Source organism: Lutjanus erythropterus, chromosome 14, assembly GCF_056507025.1.
Source record: "Lutjanus erythropterus isolate fLutEry1 chromosome 14, fLutEry1.hap2, whole genome shotgun sequence".
NCBI classification, from domain to species: Eukaryota; Metazoa; Chordata; class Actinopteri; order Lutjaniformes; family Lutjanidae; genus Lutjanus; species Lutjanus erythropterus.
In genome coordinates, this window is record NC_139330.1 from 10,662,826 (window position 1) to 10,679,178 (window position 16,353).

Genomic DNA, 16,353 nt, shown 5'->3' on the forward strand with positions numbered 1-16,353 from the left:
GTTTTCTACGGAGGCTTAAGAATGGGTAATTCAATCTGCTGAGATCAGCGAGCGCAGACGCACAGACAGTGGGAAAAACAGACATGTATAATGCAGTGATGGGTCGGGGTCGGCGCGGTATTTCAGTCACATAGGTGTTTTAATGAGGGGACCTGGGACCTTGGCATAGTTTTGCTGACCCAAAAGTTTCATAGACGGGGTCCTCACACCCTTGCGGCCCCCGTGGGGAACAGCTGCAACACACCCTCTTGCTCACCTCTCTCTTCTCACATGACTAATCACAGCTTCTCCACAGGGTTCAGGGCAATATCACAGGGAGGACACGGCCGCTCCTCTCCCGAGGAAGTGAAACACACACCCGCGCACCCAGCACAAGTCTGCTATTGTTCTGGACCTTATTTCATCTGGTCCTACAAAAATAACTGGGCCGTCAAGATATCTGACCCAACGAGCGGAGGCTGTTCCGTTTGGGAACTTTGTCTCACATGGCTTTGTGCATTCTTGTTTCAAGGAAATGGATTAGGCTTGGAAAGTTTGAATCATTTACAACCTCAATTCCAAAAAGTTTGGACACTGTATATTCAATTGAATACCATCCAAAGATTTGGATTCTCTGAATCTTTTAATGACTCTATTGACTGTAGATGGTGAAATCCCTAAATTCCTTGAAATTGTGTACTGAGAAATGTTTGCAAACTGTTGGACTATTTGCTCTTGCAATTTTTTACAAAGTGGTGGCTTTTCAAGAATGCCACCAGTTTACCTGTTGAATGCTGCAAGCAGGTGTTTTTTTTTTAGCATTAAACACCTTTCCCAGTCTTTTGTTGATCCTGTCCCAACATGTTTGAAACATGTTGTGTTGCAGGCATCAAACTCAAAAACAATAAAGTTTATCAGTTTAAACATTAAACATCTTGTCTTTGTACTGTATTCAACTTAACACAAATCTAAAGAATTTGCAAATCATTGCATTTTGTTTTTGTTTACATTTTACACAATGTCCCAACTTTTTTGGAAACAGGGTTATAAATCCTCCTGCATCACTGCACTGCAACAACTTTTAGCCTTACCTCTCCCATAGAAGTACTTGTGGTAATAGTATGCTCCAAGGTCGATGTGCTCGATGATGTAACGTTTGACCTTCTCCCTGTGGATTGGCTGGTTTTCTCGAGGCACCTCCAGCACAGAGACTCCTGCATTGGTGCAGTGGGAACTTAAAGATGATTCAAAAGAGCAGCTCTCCGACACGCCGCTGTAGTTGGCACTGTTGGCTCTGGAGAGGGAGATCCTCCTCTCGCCCTCGCCACCGATCTCATTGCGGAAGTGTGGACAGCTCAGCACTAAGCTATTGCTCTTCCCGTCCCCCTCGTCCGCATCCAAGTTCTCCTTGGGGTTCAAGTCCTCCCTGCTGCCTAGTGGAGACTCAAACATGGGGGCATTTCCACTGCTACATCCTACTGCCCCGCCATCTGTCCCTGTCACGGGGCAGACCCCAGCTCCACCTCCGGACACTCCGCCAGCTCCAGGCCCTACTCCAGCTGAGGCAGCTGACGCCCCAGTAGTGGTGTTCTTCCTCTGGCTCAGGTTAGCTCTGCTCGCCACCGCCTCGCTAATGTTGAAAAGCACGCTCTGGACGTCATAGTGCGCAAAGCATTTCTGGAAACTGAGCGGTCGCCGGTCATCCTCTATCGAGAGCCGCAAGGCGTCACTCTCACTCTTTATGGTCCGCAGTTTCCTGAACAGAGACGTCTCAGATGATTCTGATTTGAGGCGTCTCATGAAGGACTTCTCACGCTCCCGGCTGTAGAGCAGAGAGCTGTCGATGTAGTCGTAGCCTGGAATGTGGACGATCTCACCCCTGGCGATCTGAGCGGCTGTCTGCAAGCTAGGGGAGAGGGAGGCATCACAGCGCAACAACTCAGGGAAACCCAGAGGTGGTATGCTACGATGGTCAAGGGTGTCCACTCGGTAGCCCCTAAGCATAGTAAAGAAGCCATCTCCACTCAAGCCTTGACGGTCAATGGAGGACGTGCTGCCATATTCACGGTGCAGCGAGGCGCCAGTGTTTGGATTGACAGCATTCTGGTCCATTATGTCCTCGGAGTCAATGTCACTAATGGTAACATCACTGTTACTGCGTTGACGGATAGGATGGAGACCCTTCAGCGGAGAGTGGCTGAGGAGGTCACTCAGTGTGTATTTGTCAGAGTAGTCTACTTCCAGACAGACTGCTTCTCCTTGCTCGAGTATTTCCACAGTATGTTCCTGCTGGCCGTTCTGAAACACTGGTATCACACTCTGATAGTTCGGTGAAGGCCGCCCATCCCATCCATCTTTCCTTGGTGGCCATTCTGTCACCCTGGCCCTGACGCCCATTTTAGGCATGGCTGGTGTACCATTTGTTTTGCCTGCGCCTTCGGGTTTCCCTGGCATGTTGGAGGCTGGCGGTCCCATGCTGCCATTCAGGGCCTTGAGTTTCCTGCCGAATAGCTCCTCTGACTGCATGGCTCTGGAGTATTCTTCTGGGCCTCCCACAATTCCCACAAGGTTTGATTTGTTGTCCGTCACAGGGCTCAAAATACTCATATCCCGCTGGTAGACTCCTTGAAGAGCAGACGTTCAGGACCCTTCTTCATTACATCATGTGATTTGCTCAGTGGTGAGTGGAGGAGGAGCCTCGTTCCTGAGTCAATGAAGCAGCCGTCGACATAACTCACAGAGGGCGGCTGGCACGACGATCGGCACACAGCATTTGGATGTCAAGGACAAGTGTCTGAGGAGCACTGAGGCACAGCGTCTTCTCACAGCCTGCCGCCACTGCAGAACGACAGCTGGACAAGTTGGACCTGTGGCACGGAAACAAAAACACAAAAGAAAATGTGGGTTAGAACACTGTAACTGAGACATTTTTTATTTAAAACATAGGGGAAAGCAGTTTGTATTCCTCAGAAATGACCCCAAAACACAGCACATTTAGTTCAGCTATAAAAATGATCACACTGCTGACCTAAATTACCTATACTCCCACCAAGGTGTATGCAGGGCTGCATTATGGAGCATATCACTGAACGTGGCTAATTAGTGTGTGAATTTGAGAGGAGCTTGCGTCATTATGGGTTTATAACAAGATAGATGTATATCTTTGTTGGTGCTTCCAGCCAATGCCTAACAGATGGTGGTGAAGCAAATTACAGCAACAAGAGGCAGATGTTCAGCTGAATGTTCACATGTACCAATATCTGATCCAACGGCTCGCAGCATCATCAAGCCTGCAAATTATACAGGAGGGATAGTTTTGCATATTCAAGGCTAATGCCACATTGCCTTTTTATCTGATGTAGTTAGTTAGAAGGAAAATTAACAAAGACCCAGAACCCAATAAATTGGCTATAACAGATGTACAAACCCCAATCCCAAAAAAGCTGGGAGACTGTGTAAAACAGAATGCAGATTTGCAAATCCTCTTCAAACTATAATCAACAGTATTCAGTACAACGCCAAGACATTTAACGTTCAATCTGATTGACTTTATTATTCTCGTAAATATACATGCATTCTGAATTTGATGCCTGCAACCTGATCCAAAAAACTTGGGACATGGGCATGTTCACCACTGTGATACATCATGTTTCAGTAAGCTCTGGTGTTGAATTTTGCTCTTTATAATGAACCACACGTCCTCAATGGGAGACAGGTCTGGACTGCAAGCGAGTCAGTCTAGTACCTGAACTCTTTTACCACAAAGCCACATTGCTGTAACACGTGCAGAATGTGTCTTGGCACTGTCTTGCCGAAATAAGCAGGGACAAAAAAAAGACGTCTGGATGGCAGCGTATGTTGAGAAAAAGTGGATTCTCTAAATCTTTTAATGATACTGTGGATTGTTGCTGGCGAAATCCCTAAATTCCTTGCAATTGTTTGTTGAGAAATGTTGTTCTTAAACTGTTGGACTATTTGCCCACACGGTTTTTCACAAAGTGGTGAACCTCGCCCCGTCTATGCTTACAAATAACTGAGCCTTTTGAGGATGCCCCTTTGAACTCCCAATCATGCTGTCACCTGTTACCAATTAACCTGTTTTACCATGTGTTTTGAGCATTCAACAACTTTCCCCCTCTTTTGTTGCCCTTGTCCCACCTTCTCTGAAACATGTTGCAAGCATAAAGAATGAGGGTTTGAACATTAAATATCTTGTCTTACTACGTACTGCATTCAACTGAATACAAGTCAAAAAGGATTTGCAAATCATTGCATTCTATTTCATTCACATTTTACACAGCATCCAAACTTTTTTTCTGGAATTAGGGGTTGTAAAACAGAAATGTAATAAAAGCCAAACTTCACTGAAGTATGAGACTGTAATCCACTCCATGACCGTAACTTCAGAAAAGAAAGTTTGCAGGATTACCTTTTCCCCTTGTTCGTTTTTGTTCAACTGGGGAAAACAAACACACAAGCGGCTGATATCAGCAGTTTTATTCATTAACCTGAACATCTGAGGACAGAGAGAGGAGGAGAGTGAAAACATTGCTCGGCCTGTCCTTGAAACGCAGCTTCATTCCCGCTTGGGTATTTCAGATGTTAGATATACACACAAGCTGCACACTCACATGGTTTCCATTTTTATCCCTAAGCAATGTCCCAGCACATCAACCATCTGTAGACTTTTGTTAAATAGGCGCCAGGTTGGTCATATAGCCTCCTGCAACCACGGAAAACGATTTGACATGGACAATGTAATAAAAACACTAACAAACAAAGACTGTACTGTAAACTGACGCTGAAGGCAAACCTCCGAGAGGAAGTGAACAACTCCTGGAAACACAAGCAGGCTCTTCTCTTATCGATCTCATTGCTCATGCTGTTAGGCGAGCTGTAGGTCCAGCGGGGGAGTGACTGAGCTGTTGCACCGGATTCATCTAAAACACCAACTTCTGCATGGAAGAGCACCCCACACCACTCTGCAACACAGACTGCGAATTTTCCTACATTGACCTAAATGCTTTTTTCTTGTTCTTTTGGGCTGATGGTGTGCCTCATTTCTCCTTGTTCTGCAATCATGTGAAAACCCCATGAGTTATCAAGAAATGCCCGCACATCCCAGAGAACAGGGCGCTAAATCGCTACCTTTTTGCTTCAGTGAAGATGACCAGCCCTGTTAAAGCTATTCTGTTTGTGAGGTTTCACTGCGAACATGATAGATGAAGTTGGGTTCGGGCTTTGTTTCAGCTCCGTCCACTCGCCTTTAATATGATAGCTTCTGTTTCCAGACAACTGTTTACATTTCTCCGTCATTTGCTGTGAAGGAGCAGGATGGGCTATTTTGGGATGAAAATGTGGGCCACATCAAGATTAGCTACACGCCAGACTAGACCAAATACACTCGGGACGACTCGGAAACATTTTAATAATAAAGTATCCGCTTCTGCTTGGGCCAAATACAGGTTAATGCATGCATGACCCAAATGTGTAAGACTAGATTGATAATGATACCCTCGCAGTCGAAGTCTACTGCCAAACTACCCACAATCCTCTCCTCTCCTATTATGGACTGGTCTGGTTATGAACACAGCTTCATTCACAAGCAGGAAACTGTAGTGTCACTGTATTTAACACGAGGCGTAGAGGACAGCAAGACATTGTGCTGTGTCATTTGAATGCATAATGTAGTGACAAGAACTGTTCTGGGAAATATGTTTGTCCGTTGCAGTTGGCGAATGATGAATAATGGAATATGTGCCGGGCTGCAGCGCAGTGAACAATGCCAACGCCACTCATTTTCAGAACAGACGACGCCTGTGTCTGAAAAGCCCACAGTGGTAGATACGAGCATGAAGCCACTTTTGATTTTATCATTTCTGAATCAAGCAATGAGTTTTAAGTTACAAAAGTGAATTCTCATATCAAAAATCTGGTATACTCATAACTGTTGTAGCCTAATTTCCTGGATAGTTGCTAGAATCATACATTTGTATGCTAAAGTACTAATACAGCAGCCATCCCCAAACTTCCCACTGCTTCTAGTCTGTCTTACTGGATGCACACTGCAGGTATCAGCCTGCCACCGGACGACTGTTTGAGGCAGAATTGCAGCATCTGCTATCTGCTTTTTCAAAGTCCCCGGGAAACAACAACAACAACAGCTTCAAAGCTTCAACCTACATGCTGAAAACGGTGAATTAGCACTTGGGTCACTAATGGTACAAAGGTAAACAAGCTGTGTTTTCTTTTGCAGAAGGCAATTGCGATTGGTTTTGAGAAATACAAATAAGCCAGAGCATTTCCCCCCCTATAGCACAATGATAATTTGTGGCGCCAGACCTTGGAGAGAGGTCTGGCTATGTGAGACTACACTGCTTCAAACACTAAACGTCCATCACCACAAGACACCATGTGAAATACCCAAAACAAACAGAGAATCTTGGAAAAATTTCTGAAAGTGACTCTAAATGTTCCCAGCATCCTCTGCTCTTGCTGCCGCACATGTATTTTAGATTTCCCGGCCAGCCAAGATCTACCTCAGGTCCGTTTCCCAGGCATGACAGGGAGCAGAGGTGACTATGGCAGCCTGCTGACCGACACCCAAATGTCACGCGCCGTCTGAACAATTAGAGCAAGTGACAGCATTATGAGCCACCTGTGCAAACAGCTTTATCAATTGTGACACTCCAGCGGAGGCTTTAACGGATGACTGAGAACAGGAAGAACAAAGAAACTGACATACTGTAATCTCAACGCATGACAACAAAACAGCATGAATGACTTTTTCACAGTAGTCTGTGCCGAGCGGCTAGACGAGATGGAGGGGTGTGATGCTGTCAACACAGCAGCCTTATTATCGCTGTCAGGAGAAAACAGCCAGGGCTAAGAGGGTTACTTTACAAAACGCACTCTGATACAATTACTAATTACCTGTTAAAAATGTAGTCAGTAACCTAATCAAAGCACCACAATATTTAAGTTATGCAACTTGATTACTTTACATTACTTTTGGATTACCTCAATACCAAATATGTTTAGCCTAATATAATGTTTTATGTGTGCTCTTGTTTTTTTAATGGTATATATTCCTTCCTTTGTTGAGTGCAAATGCATGTTTCCATCAATAATGGTTATTACGTTCATTTAAATGCACTTTGTTGTTCACACTTCACACTCAAACTTTAAGAAAACTGACAAACTTATTTCAGGACTTCTTCCCACATTGCATCCTGATCACCAGAATCACCGCCTATTCAGTCCCAAAATGTTTCTCAGTGGCAAGAGTAGAAATAGTGGTAGTACTGAGCTAGCTAACTCGATTTCTGTGTAGTTAGTGAGTGGTCTGTGTAGCTAATGTTAGAGGTTGTTCTTGCTTCAATGCTGACTGTATTTCACAGCTGAAGGAAGAACTTTCTTTGTACTGTAATGTTGTTTCTCTTTTCTGATTTAAATACAAAATAATGTTGAATTTTCACACATAATTTTCACTAGGGGACATGATAATGAATTGCTGCTGTAAGATTAGCTAAGGTTTTTTGTTTATTTTCCAAGGGGTTTTAAAAGCGTAATCCTGCTAATAATCTCCATTTTTACTAAATGTATCAACAGTCTTTTCTTTCCATAATGGAATGCAGTTACCTTTTTTGTATCTTAATTACGTAATCCTGTGATATGTACAGCATTATGTCGTCATGTAAAAAATGAACAAAATGGACAAAGAGCAAGATATAAAAGAAAAAAAGACGTCATCAGTGCAAATATTCCCCCCCCTTAACTGCACATTATCTAAAAAGCACAGAAGCAGGAGTCTATTTATGTTCACACTGTCCAGCCTCTCCCTGTTTGTGCTGCTACACGGGGTCAGAGGAGGGTGAGCTGGCCCTTATTTCACGTTGTGGACAGGACAGGATAAACCACAGAACATGGTGGTCTGTGTTTCCCTTTCCTGCCTTCTATTAGCTACTTTCCCCGCGACAGTGATTAATGAACACAGTTGTACCACGTCTCAGTCCACATCCATCCCCCCCTCTCTGCACCCCCAGCCAACAGAAAGCGCCACGAGCTACATGGTCAGCAGAATCCATCTTCTGTGTGACCTGAAGGAGGCTGTTTTCTGTCCTTTGCTTTGTGGCTGTGTGTACACGGGAGGCAGCAGATGGAGGGTGGGCGGTCTGCTTTACTAACAGCCCTTTATTACTAGAGTAATGCATCGCCATTATGGGTGTTTAAGACACGAGGCCTGGTGGTGAAAAGGGGGAAGGGATGGAGAAGGAGAGATGGGAGAGAAAGACAGGCCTAATTACAGTAATGAACTCATTTTCTGTCTCCGATGTTGGATAGTGTGTCTTTCATCTCGGTTCATCTGGAGAGGAGTGGCCCAGCAGTTCTTGCAGGTCTTAAAATAATCCTGACACTGTGGCCTGATTAAAGGCCCGGCAGATATTAATACGCTGTCAGAAAAGTGAGCACGTTCTGTCCACTATCCTGAGATTAATTGTCTAATATCACTGATAGGCCATTTCACCAGAGCAGGACACACAGCACGATGTCAGCCAACTCTGACAGACTTACTTCTCATTAGTCACTTCTACAACTCCTACACGACTGTCACTGCGATCATGGAGAGGAAGTTCCTCCGAACTAAGCTGTGGATTGTCTTTTTTTTGCAGTCTGCAGTCCGAATTATTTAAAAGTTTCTAGGAGGGCTGCAACTAATGATTATTATCATAATGGGGGCTGACTTGGCTTGAACACTGGGGGTGGGAAAAAAAGTTGGCCTATGTAATGTTAGATGATATGATGTGATAAGGAGTAGGGTTTAATATTTTCCCCAAATTTAGATTTTCTCTATCCTGGGAACAGAAGCACACTATCCCAATGTAACCCATTCATTGCTTGCTTTTAATACAGGTATAATTTCAGCTACTGTCAAAACACATTGGGCTTTTTTCAGGCAACACTAAATGTAACAAGAAAACCCTGATAACTCCAATGTATTATCTATTTCACCATTAATCAGCATTATAATGAACATAATATAAAATCTGCAGTAGCTTGAACTTGAAATCCCACGTTTATTGGCTGTGATCTGTCACTATCTTCCTGAACAGCCTCATGGAAGTGATATTTTACAATTCTTCGTATTACAAACTAAGGAAATTCATTGAAAGTAAGCAGTTTGGTGTTTTCAAAGTCATTCTATTAAGCTGAGACAGATTCTATATTCTGTTCATGTTCAGAGGTGCTGCAATGTCTGATATAGGTGGCCTAACAAAACTTGTCAAACGTATTGATACTTCCATATTTTCTCTAATAGATCAAACTGAGCAGGCACATTGAGAAATATTTCAGCTACTTGAGCTAGGAGTGAAATTAATAAATATATTTGAAAACGAGATTTATGGAAATTAAGTCACAATGCAAGGATGTTCTTCAAAACAGCACTGCATATATTAACACTGGAGATCTATTGAGATCACTTGCAAACACGTTTTGTGCACAACATTATTAAGATTACCCCACTCAGAGCTGACAGCACTTCAGGAAATTAGGCACATACTGTACGCTCAAAAAGCAGGGCCGTGTCATAAGCCCTTTTAAAAAATACTCTTGAGAGGAATGCCAAATCATTTGCATTCCTGATTTAGACATAAGGTTACCTTTCAAAATATCTTCCGCAGCGTAAACTACAAGAGTCAGTGTTGCAAAGGTTCAGTAAATTGTGTGTTAAAATTGCAAAAAGTCACCTGGAAGTCACAATTAGCGAAGCAAAATATCAAGATTTGCATAAGTTTGGCCATCACAGGTACAATTTAGCTGTATGTTTCTGCCAGTGCGCCCATTCTGCATGATTACTGAATATCATAATAACAGAGCAGTGTGTTATTATATTATTCAGTACGCTAGCAAAGCTGAAGCAGGAGCATCTTGCAGGCAAAAGGCAGCACATGGCCCTAAAAATGAGGCAATTGTATTCAAGCCACTCACTTGAATTTTCACATTCCTCTAAAATGTGGCATCCTCTGTTGTCCAGCCTGTTGCACCACGGGTCAAAGTCAAACATGTTTATTTAGCCCCCACCAGGCTGCGTGGCTACTCTGAGCCCCGGTGTGAACACAGACCTGTGATTATAGACAATTATCTTTAATAAACCCTGGTGTAATTGAGCCGTATTAATGCTCCTCTGTTCTCGGCGAGCAGGAAGCAGTAGCCGACCACGTCCCCAAGACGCCTCGACCTCCCGAGCTGAGGCCAAGCTGTGATGCAGTCATCCTCTCCCCCCGCAGCCAAATTAGGGCGCAACGTAGGTTAGAGGCCAAGATGATTACACCAATTTTCCAGCTCATGGACTTCATCATATAGTGAGTCAGGCAGCATTACTATGTGAAGCAAATTTACAAGTCCTCCTCTGTGCATTCACAGCTTGGGATACAACGATATCACAAGTACGAGTACAAGCACTTATATTTGGGTAGTAACTGATACAGTTCTTACAATGACTTTAAAAACATGTTTTATTTTCATCACATGCTCCACACTTCCAAAATGTGAGAAATTGTTGCTGTTTCCTACTGCTAGTGTAACCATGGTTACTGTACACATACATTTTCAGGTTATTTGTATTTAATTATTGTGTTATTAAGCTGTGCAGTTCACTGGGTACATTACATATTTCAGTAGGAATAATTCCACAACATTATTATGGATTTATTAAGCTTAATATTACATACAATAATTACTTTATTATCATTTATAGCACTTTAACTATTATTTTAATTACACATTTACATGTGTAGTATTTGCATCGCTTCTTCATGTCCCGCTCGCTGAAGAGCTAATATATTCCTACCTGTCAGTGAGTGTATTTCAACTGCAGGAACTTTCCCCAGGAACAAGGAACCTTTTGAGGAACTCAATGCATTTTGACTGCAGGAACCAGGGTCTAAATTTAGTTTTGGGGAAACTGATCTACGCTATAAAAAGTCCCTGCTCAGGGAGTTGCACTTTCCAAAGGTTCAGGAACTTTGGGGGTGGGAGATGCAGCACTGACCATTTCTGATTGTTCAAGAACTTGCAGCATTTTATTTCAGCCGCCATGTCTACAGCTGCAAGCCGACTGTTTGTGTTTGGTTCATTGTGCTTTGATACGGTTTTTCTATTATATTGCGCTTTGAAATGGAGTCACAGAAGAAAGTGTACGACAGATGTACTGACAAAGAGGTCCTTGCAGAGCTGAGCATTTACGCACAGAAGATACAGCCAGAACTGGAAACAGTGAGGGACAGGTGTGAGTGTTTACCCTGCCGTGAACCTGAAAGAGTGAAGTTCAGTGTACTGTCAGGCTGTTTTGGTGAAGATTAACAGGAAAATAAAGAAACGTTTACAAAAAGAAGTTGTAGCCAGCTTATTACCCACAGCCAGAAGGACTGGAAAATGCTAACAACCAAGAAAAAAAGGTTATAGGCTTGTGGCAACTGAATTTTTTTCTTTGTCTTTGGATTAATTAGCCCTGGCAGCCAACTAGTTTACACCTAGGGGGACTTATTGGACAGTGGCTGCAGTCTACAGATGCACTCTGTGAGACTGTTTCACTTTTACACGGACTGTTTGACGATTTTACAGACTGTTGCCAAAGAGAGACACAGGCTGAAGCTTTTTGTTGCCAGCAGTTTAAGTTGGACAGTCCTTTACAGCATGTAACTGCAGTCATTAGCGGATGATGTTGAGGACAACAGTCTCTTACTGATAATAACAGCCCAGCCATAAAAGGTACGACTGGATATCAGTGTTCAATGCCTTTTAAGTATCAACTGAAATAACCCAGCACCAATAGTATTGAAATTTCTCCTGTCAAATGATACCTGCAACCTGTCCTTTTTGTATGCCAGAAAAAGACTATTTGCATTGTTTTGCTTGCAGCCAATCACCTCAAGCATTCTTCGATTTAATGCAAAGTGTGACTGGCGCAGTACTGCAGTGGCTACAATCCATATAGTCTGCAGTGTATCTGCGGAAGCTGGCAGCTCAGCATACCAAGATGCCCCCAAACCCATCAGATGTATGGTTACACTGCATTTGGCATCTGATGAAAATAAATAAAGTGCACTCCTTGAACTCGGGCTGAAGCAGCTACTTTTCGTGTTGTGGTACAGTATCAAACCAATATCCAATGCTGGTATCCGTATTGACGCATCACTATTCACAACCCCATTTATTTAAGCTCCTTGTTACCTGCCTTCTCCTGCTTTATGTTATGACAGACTGCAGCCAGTCAGACGTTTGGATGTATCACACTATGTTCATCATTAACACAGAGGAAGGAAAAACATCCGAGCGGAAAGCAAACAAACCTGAAGGCACGTTGCTTCTGCTTCACTGCCCGCCATTTGATTCCTCAATAAACTCACAATAAAAACAATGAATCACATTCCATGTCACATCACACTCAAACACGATCAAATTTGCGCTGCACACTGTGTTAGTGTTTCACCCTCCGAGGAGTTGATTTAAAACAACGTGGGAGCTCTGTTTTCAATCCTCTATTGTGAGCAGCTGTTCCAACCTTGCGGTGGGAATGGGAGGGGTGTACACGCAATGGTTTTGGGCAGGATAGATATTAAATTCATCACACTTGCAGTCAGAGAAGGAGGGGTGTACGACTGCAACCAGACACTGGCACCTCCAATCTGATGAAAACATCTCTGTTTCTGCTTCACTGGAGCGATTCTTTACCTTCGCTGGGTTAAAGCAAAGGAGAATGTGAGGTTAAGAGGAGAAGTGAAAGTGGTGGAGCGGGAAAAAGAAGAAAAAAAGAATGGGAGTTTTGCCAAACCTTGCTCAAAGAGATCCGTGCAATTAAACCACAGAACCAATTAATTGGGCGATGTTATCCTTGAGAGTTCATTACCGGGGCCTGGGAAAACAGGCATACCATCTTCCCCAAGTGCCTCCAAAACCAGAAAGGACAGTGTGTGTGTGTGTGTGTGTGTGTGTGCGCACCACTGCTCACATCGACTTGGGCTATGAAAGTATGGACCAAAGAAAACCAAATGCACCATTCAACTTCTTCTTCTTTCATCTGCTGCTCCCACAATTCAACCTCACAACAGGGAGGAATCTCCCACCAGCTGACACTCAAATTAGCACTGATGCTAAAGCCCTGCCGTTAATGGACAAACCCACGCCTTCCCGTACACAGCGATAACTCACTATATCTGAGCTGGTAAGAACCCCAATCATCCAGCTCCACCCTCTCTTATTGTGGTCAGACCACCAACCGAACACCCCGATGTGCCAATATTGCCTGCAGGGAGTAATGCTGAGATTTTAATGGCCAGCATGAATGGAGGGTCACACCCTCAGTGGGAGGTAAGGAAACCAATGAAATGAGTTCCAGCCAGCTGCCTTATCGAGCCTGATGTGCGGAAACTAACAGAAAACCATATTCAGCCTATTTATCCTTTAAAAATATTCACACAAATGACAATTTAAGAAGCACAGATGCTACAGTTTATTTGGGGTAAGTGAGGCTGCGTAAGTAATAAGCTACAGAATTAAAAATGATACTTCACCAGTGATGGGTGGCAATTTGACAGCATCATCCATTAAGAGAGGATATAGGGAGGGACTGTCAGCAACGAAACAGGCAGTCACATCCATCCATTTGCCCACTGCTGCCTCTGTATCCACCCTCTTCCTCACGTCACTCTGTTGCTATCATTTGAGCTCCAGCAAACTCAATTTGAAATAAAAATTTGGCAAGTCCTCAAAGGCTGCCGAACACGGCTCTGGGTGTGACTCGAGGTCTGCCCCTCCACGCACAAGGGTGGAATTTGCAAAGGAGTCGCAGAAACACAAAGCCAGAAATCCCGATGGTGAAAGTTGAAATGAATAGAGGCGCGAGCTCCGGCTGCGGCTCAAAGTTACAAGAGGGACAAGATGATTTAGAAGCGGTCCTCGCACTGCTTTGCAACAACAAAAAGCAGGCAGCGTGTTTGTTCCCCAAACCAAAGAAGGAGATAGAATGGAGAGCTTGCTCTGAAACTACAGAGGAGCGGCACACATGAGGAGGGGAATGTGCGCCAGCCGCTTTTATGATGTGCCAGAATGAGTGACCCGTTTCAATAAAAGCAACAAACACTCCAAGTAAGTAATCTTAGGCTATGTCCACACTCACACACTTTCATTTTCTAACCCTGTATTAAAACAATCTCTGTCCATATGAACCTTATAGCACCATTTCAGAAATAATCTGTCCATACAAAAAAAAAACATATTAATGCAGATGTAGCTTTAATGTAATTTAATGCATTAATTGCATTTCACTTAAGTTTCTGTAAAATTAAATTACAGTACATAACCAGTACTTCTTGTCTGTGATGTGGGCAACATGAATGGTACAGCCAGGCTGCTTTCTCCTAAGTAGATCCTTGTGTATTCATGCAACATATTCACAGGATGGATTCTTTTCAAGGTTAACTTGAAATTATTCGTTTTGTGTCAAATTCGGTCCATTTACTTAGTTTGGAAATAATATAAACGCCAGATAAACAAGAAACATGTGCCCCAAGAGCCAACACCTAAAATGTGGAACTGATCACATGACATTATTAACCACTCGGAGGTGCTTTGTTTGTGAAAGTTATATAACTGCAGGCCTACACACATTGCATCAATCAAAGCCCAGTGAGGTCGCTGTATTTGTTGCCATAATGCCTGAGAGAACATGACATTTCTGTTTTTCGATGTCCAATCAGCCTTAATCCCTGCATGTTTTACTAATGATTAGCAACCAATTCAGCAAATTAGCAATTTTTGTAATGTTTTAACTATTTATTGGCTTGTTTTTGCCTTTTGTTTTAATGGTCTTTCAAATCCAATCTTAATGTTCTCTTAATGTTTAATTGTAATTTATTTCTATGCTCCTGGAAAGCACTTTGCCTTGTGTCTGAATGGTGCTATATAAATAAAGTTGCCTTGCTTTCTCTTTGACAGTCTGCATTTGTGCACTCAGCTGCCCCATCAAGTAAAATCTTTCAGTGAAAGCATATGAGTGTCACGTCATCACCACTGACCATTATGACATGATCCAAATTACCTGGCAGTGCCCACAATGACACAAACACACGCGGTCGGCTCATACCAACATGACTATGGGTATGACAGCATCAGAGAGTACAGACAGTACTACAAAGGAGAGGAGTGTGTGCTTGCGTAAAGAGTTAGAGGCTGACTCGAGGCGGTTTCTGCAGGAGCGAGAGACGATTAGAGGCTTTCTGTTTACATCTCAAAGCACACAGACCCGAGTTGACCCATCAGCAGAAGAACAATCAGCAGAGGAGATAAAAAAGGAGGTCAGACAGCACAGAGTAAACATATACCCTCACCGTCTCATCGTTCCCCCTGGCGCGGGGCCTCACAATGCACTGTGGGAAATGCCCACGCTCACTAATGCCAAGCCAGTGCCCCAGGTGCACAGACTTATGGAGCACACAGCCTCTATGAAACAAGCCCTGCAGTGTATCCAGGAGTCTAACCTCTGGCATGAGCGCTGCTTCAAAGAGACTCCTCATACTACGTCCACATTTTGATCTATATAAAACTCCATCTCTGCAAAAAGGAAGCTGTTTCATACCAGAATAAGACTTCAATGCTTCCATAAGAGCCTAAGAAAATTGAGCAGCTTTCCACAGATATAAGACAGCTGGAATAAAGGAGGCCACAGACATATAGGTATGTGCTGAGCTGCACTGTCTAATACCTGCTCCTGTGGTTACAGAGGTCACTGCCCTCCAACAGCCATCTCGCCACACCTCATCTGTCAACAGTCGTGCTCTCACGTGTAAAATTAAACAAAAGATAGCTGTTTGCTTAGCCGCGGACATTGTGGTGTGGACTGGTGGTTATTTCTAGCCGTTGTCTTATCACAGAGGCAGCTTAGATGGACATGAGTCTGTTTTCCTACACCGGTGCACCCCTGGAGTCTGCTCGGCTTCGTGCTAGCAGCGGTAGCTCCATCTGGAATGTCTAAAAGCACAGGGGTCACCCGTGATCTGACTCCACTTTACTTGGTTCAGGGAACAGTAAGTATTTACCCAACAGAAACTGCAAATGGTAAATTCTTTTCATTTCCTGCACACATTCAAATCTCATAATATCTACCATATGCTGCCTTACAGACAAAGAAAAAGGGGTCTGCCAGGAGAAAGTGGTTTGAAATACCATGATTGTGTATAGCAGGCATGGAACTAGAAGAAGGGAGAGTCAAAGAAAATCTTATTATGCGTTTGTGTACACATCTTTCATCTCTGTTTTTTCTGGAAACATCAATTGAGTCTTTCGAGGTAATTGATTGCAATGTGAAGCACCACA

At 43.4% G+C, this 16,353-nt stretch overlaps 1 protein-coding gene across 1 annotated transcript in view; it reads right to left on the reverse strand.

Annotated features, from left to right (window-relative positions):
* The window catches only part of sipa1l2a (signal-induced proliferation-associated 1like 2, genome duplicate a), a 120,827-nt gene that overhangs the window by 72,446 nt on the left and 32,028 nt on the right, over positions 1–16,353 (reverse strand). The window contains exon 2 of the mRNA XM_084736509.1: positions 1,071–2,846. Coding sequence (XP_084592635.1) covers positions 1,071–2,586 — 1,516 coding nt within the window. The 5' untranslated portion in view covers positions 2,587–2,846. The remainder of the gene's footprint in view (positions 1–1,070; positions 2,847–16,353) is intronic.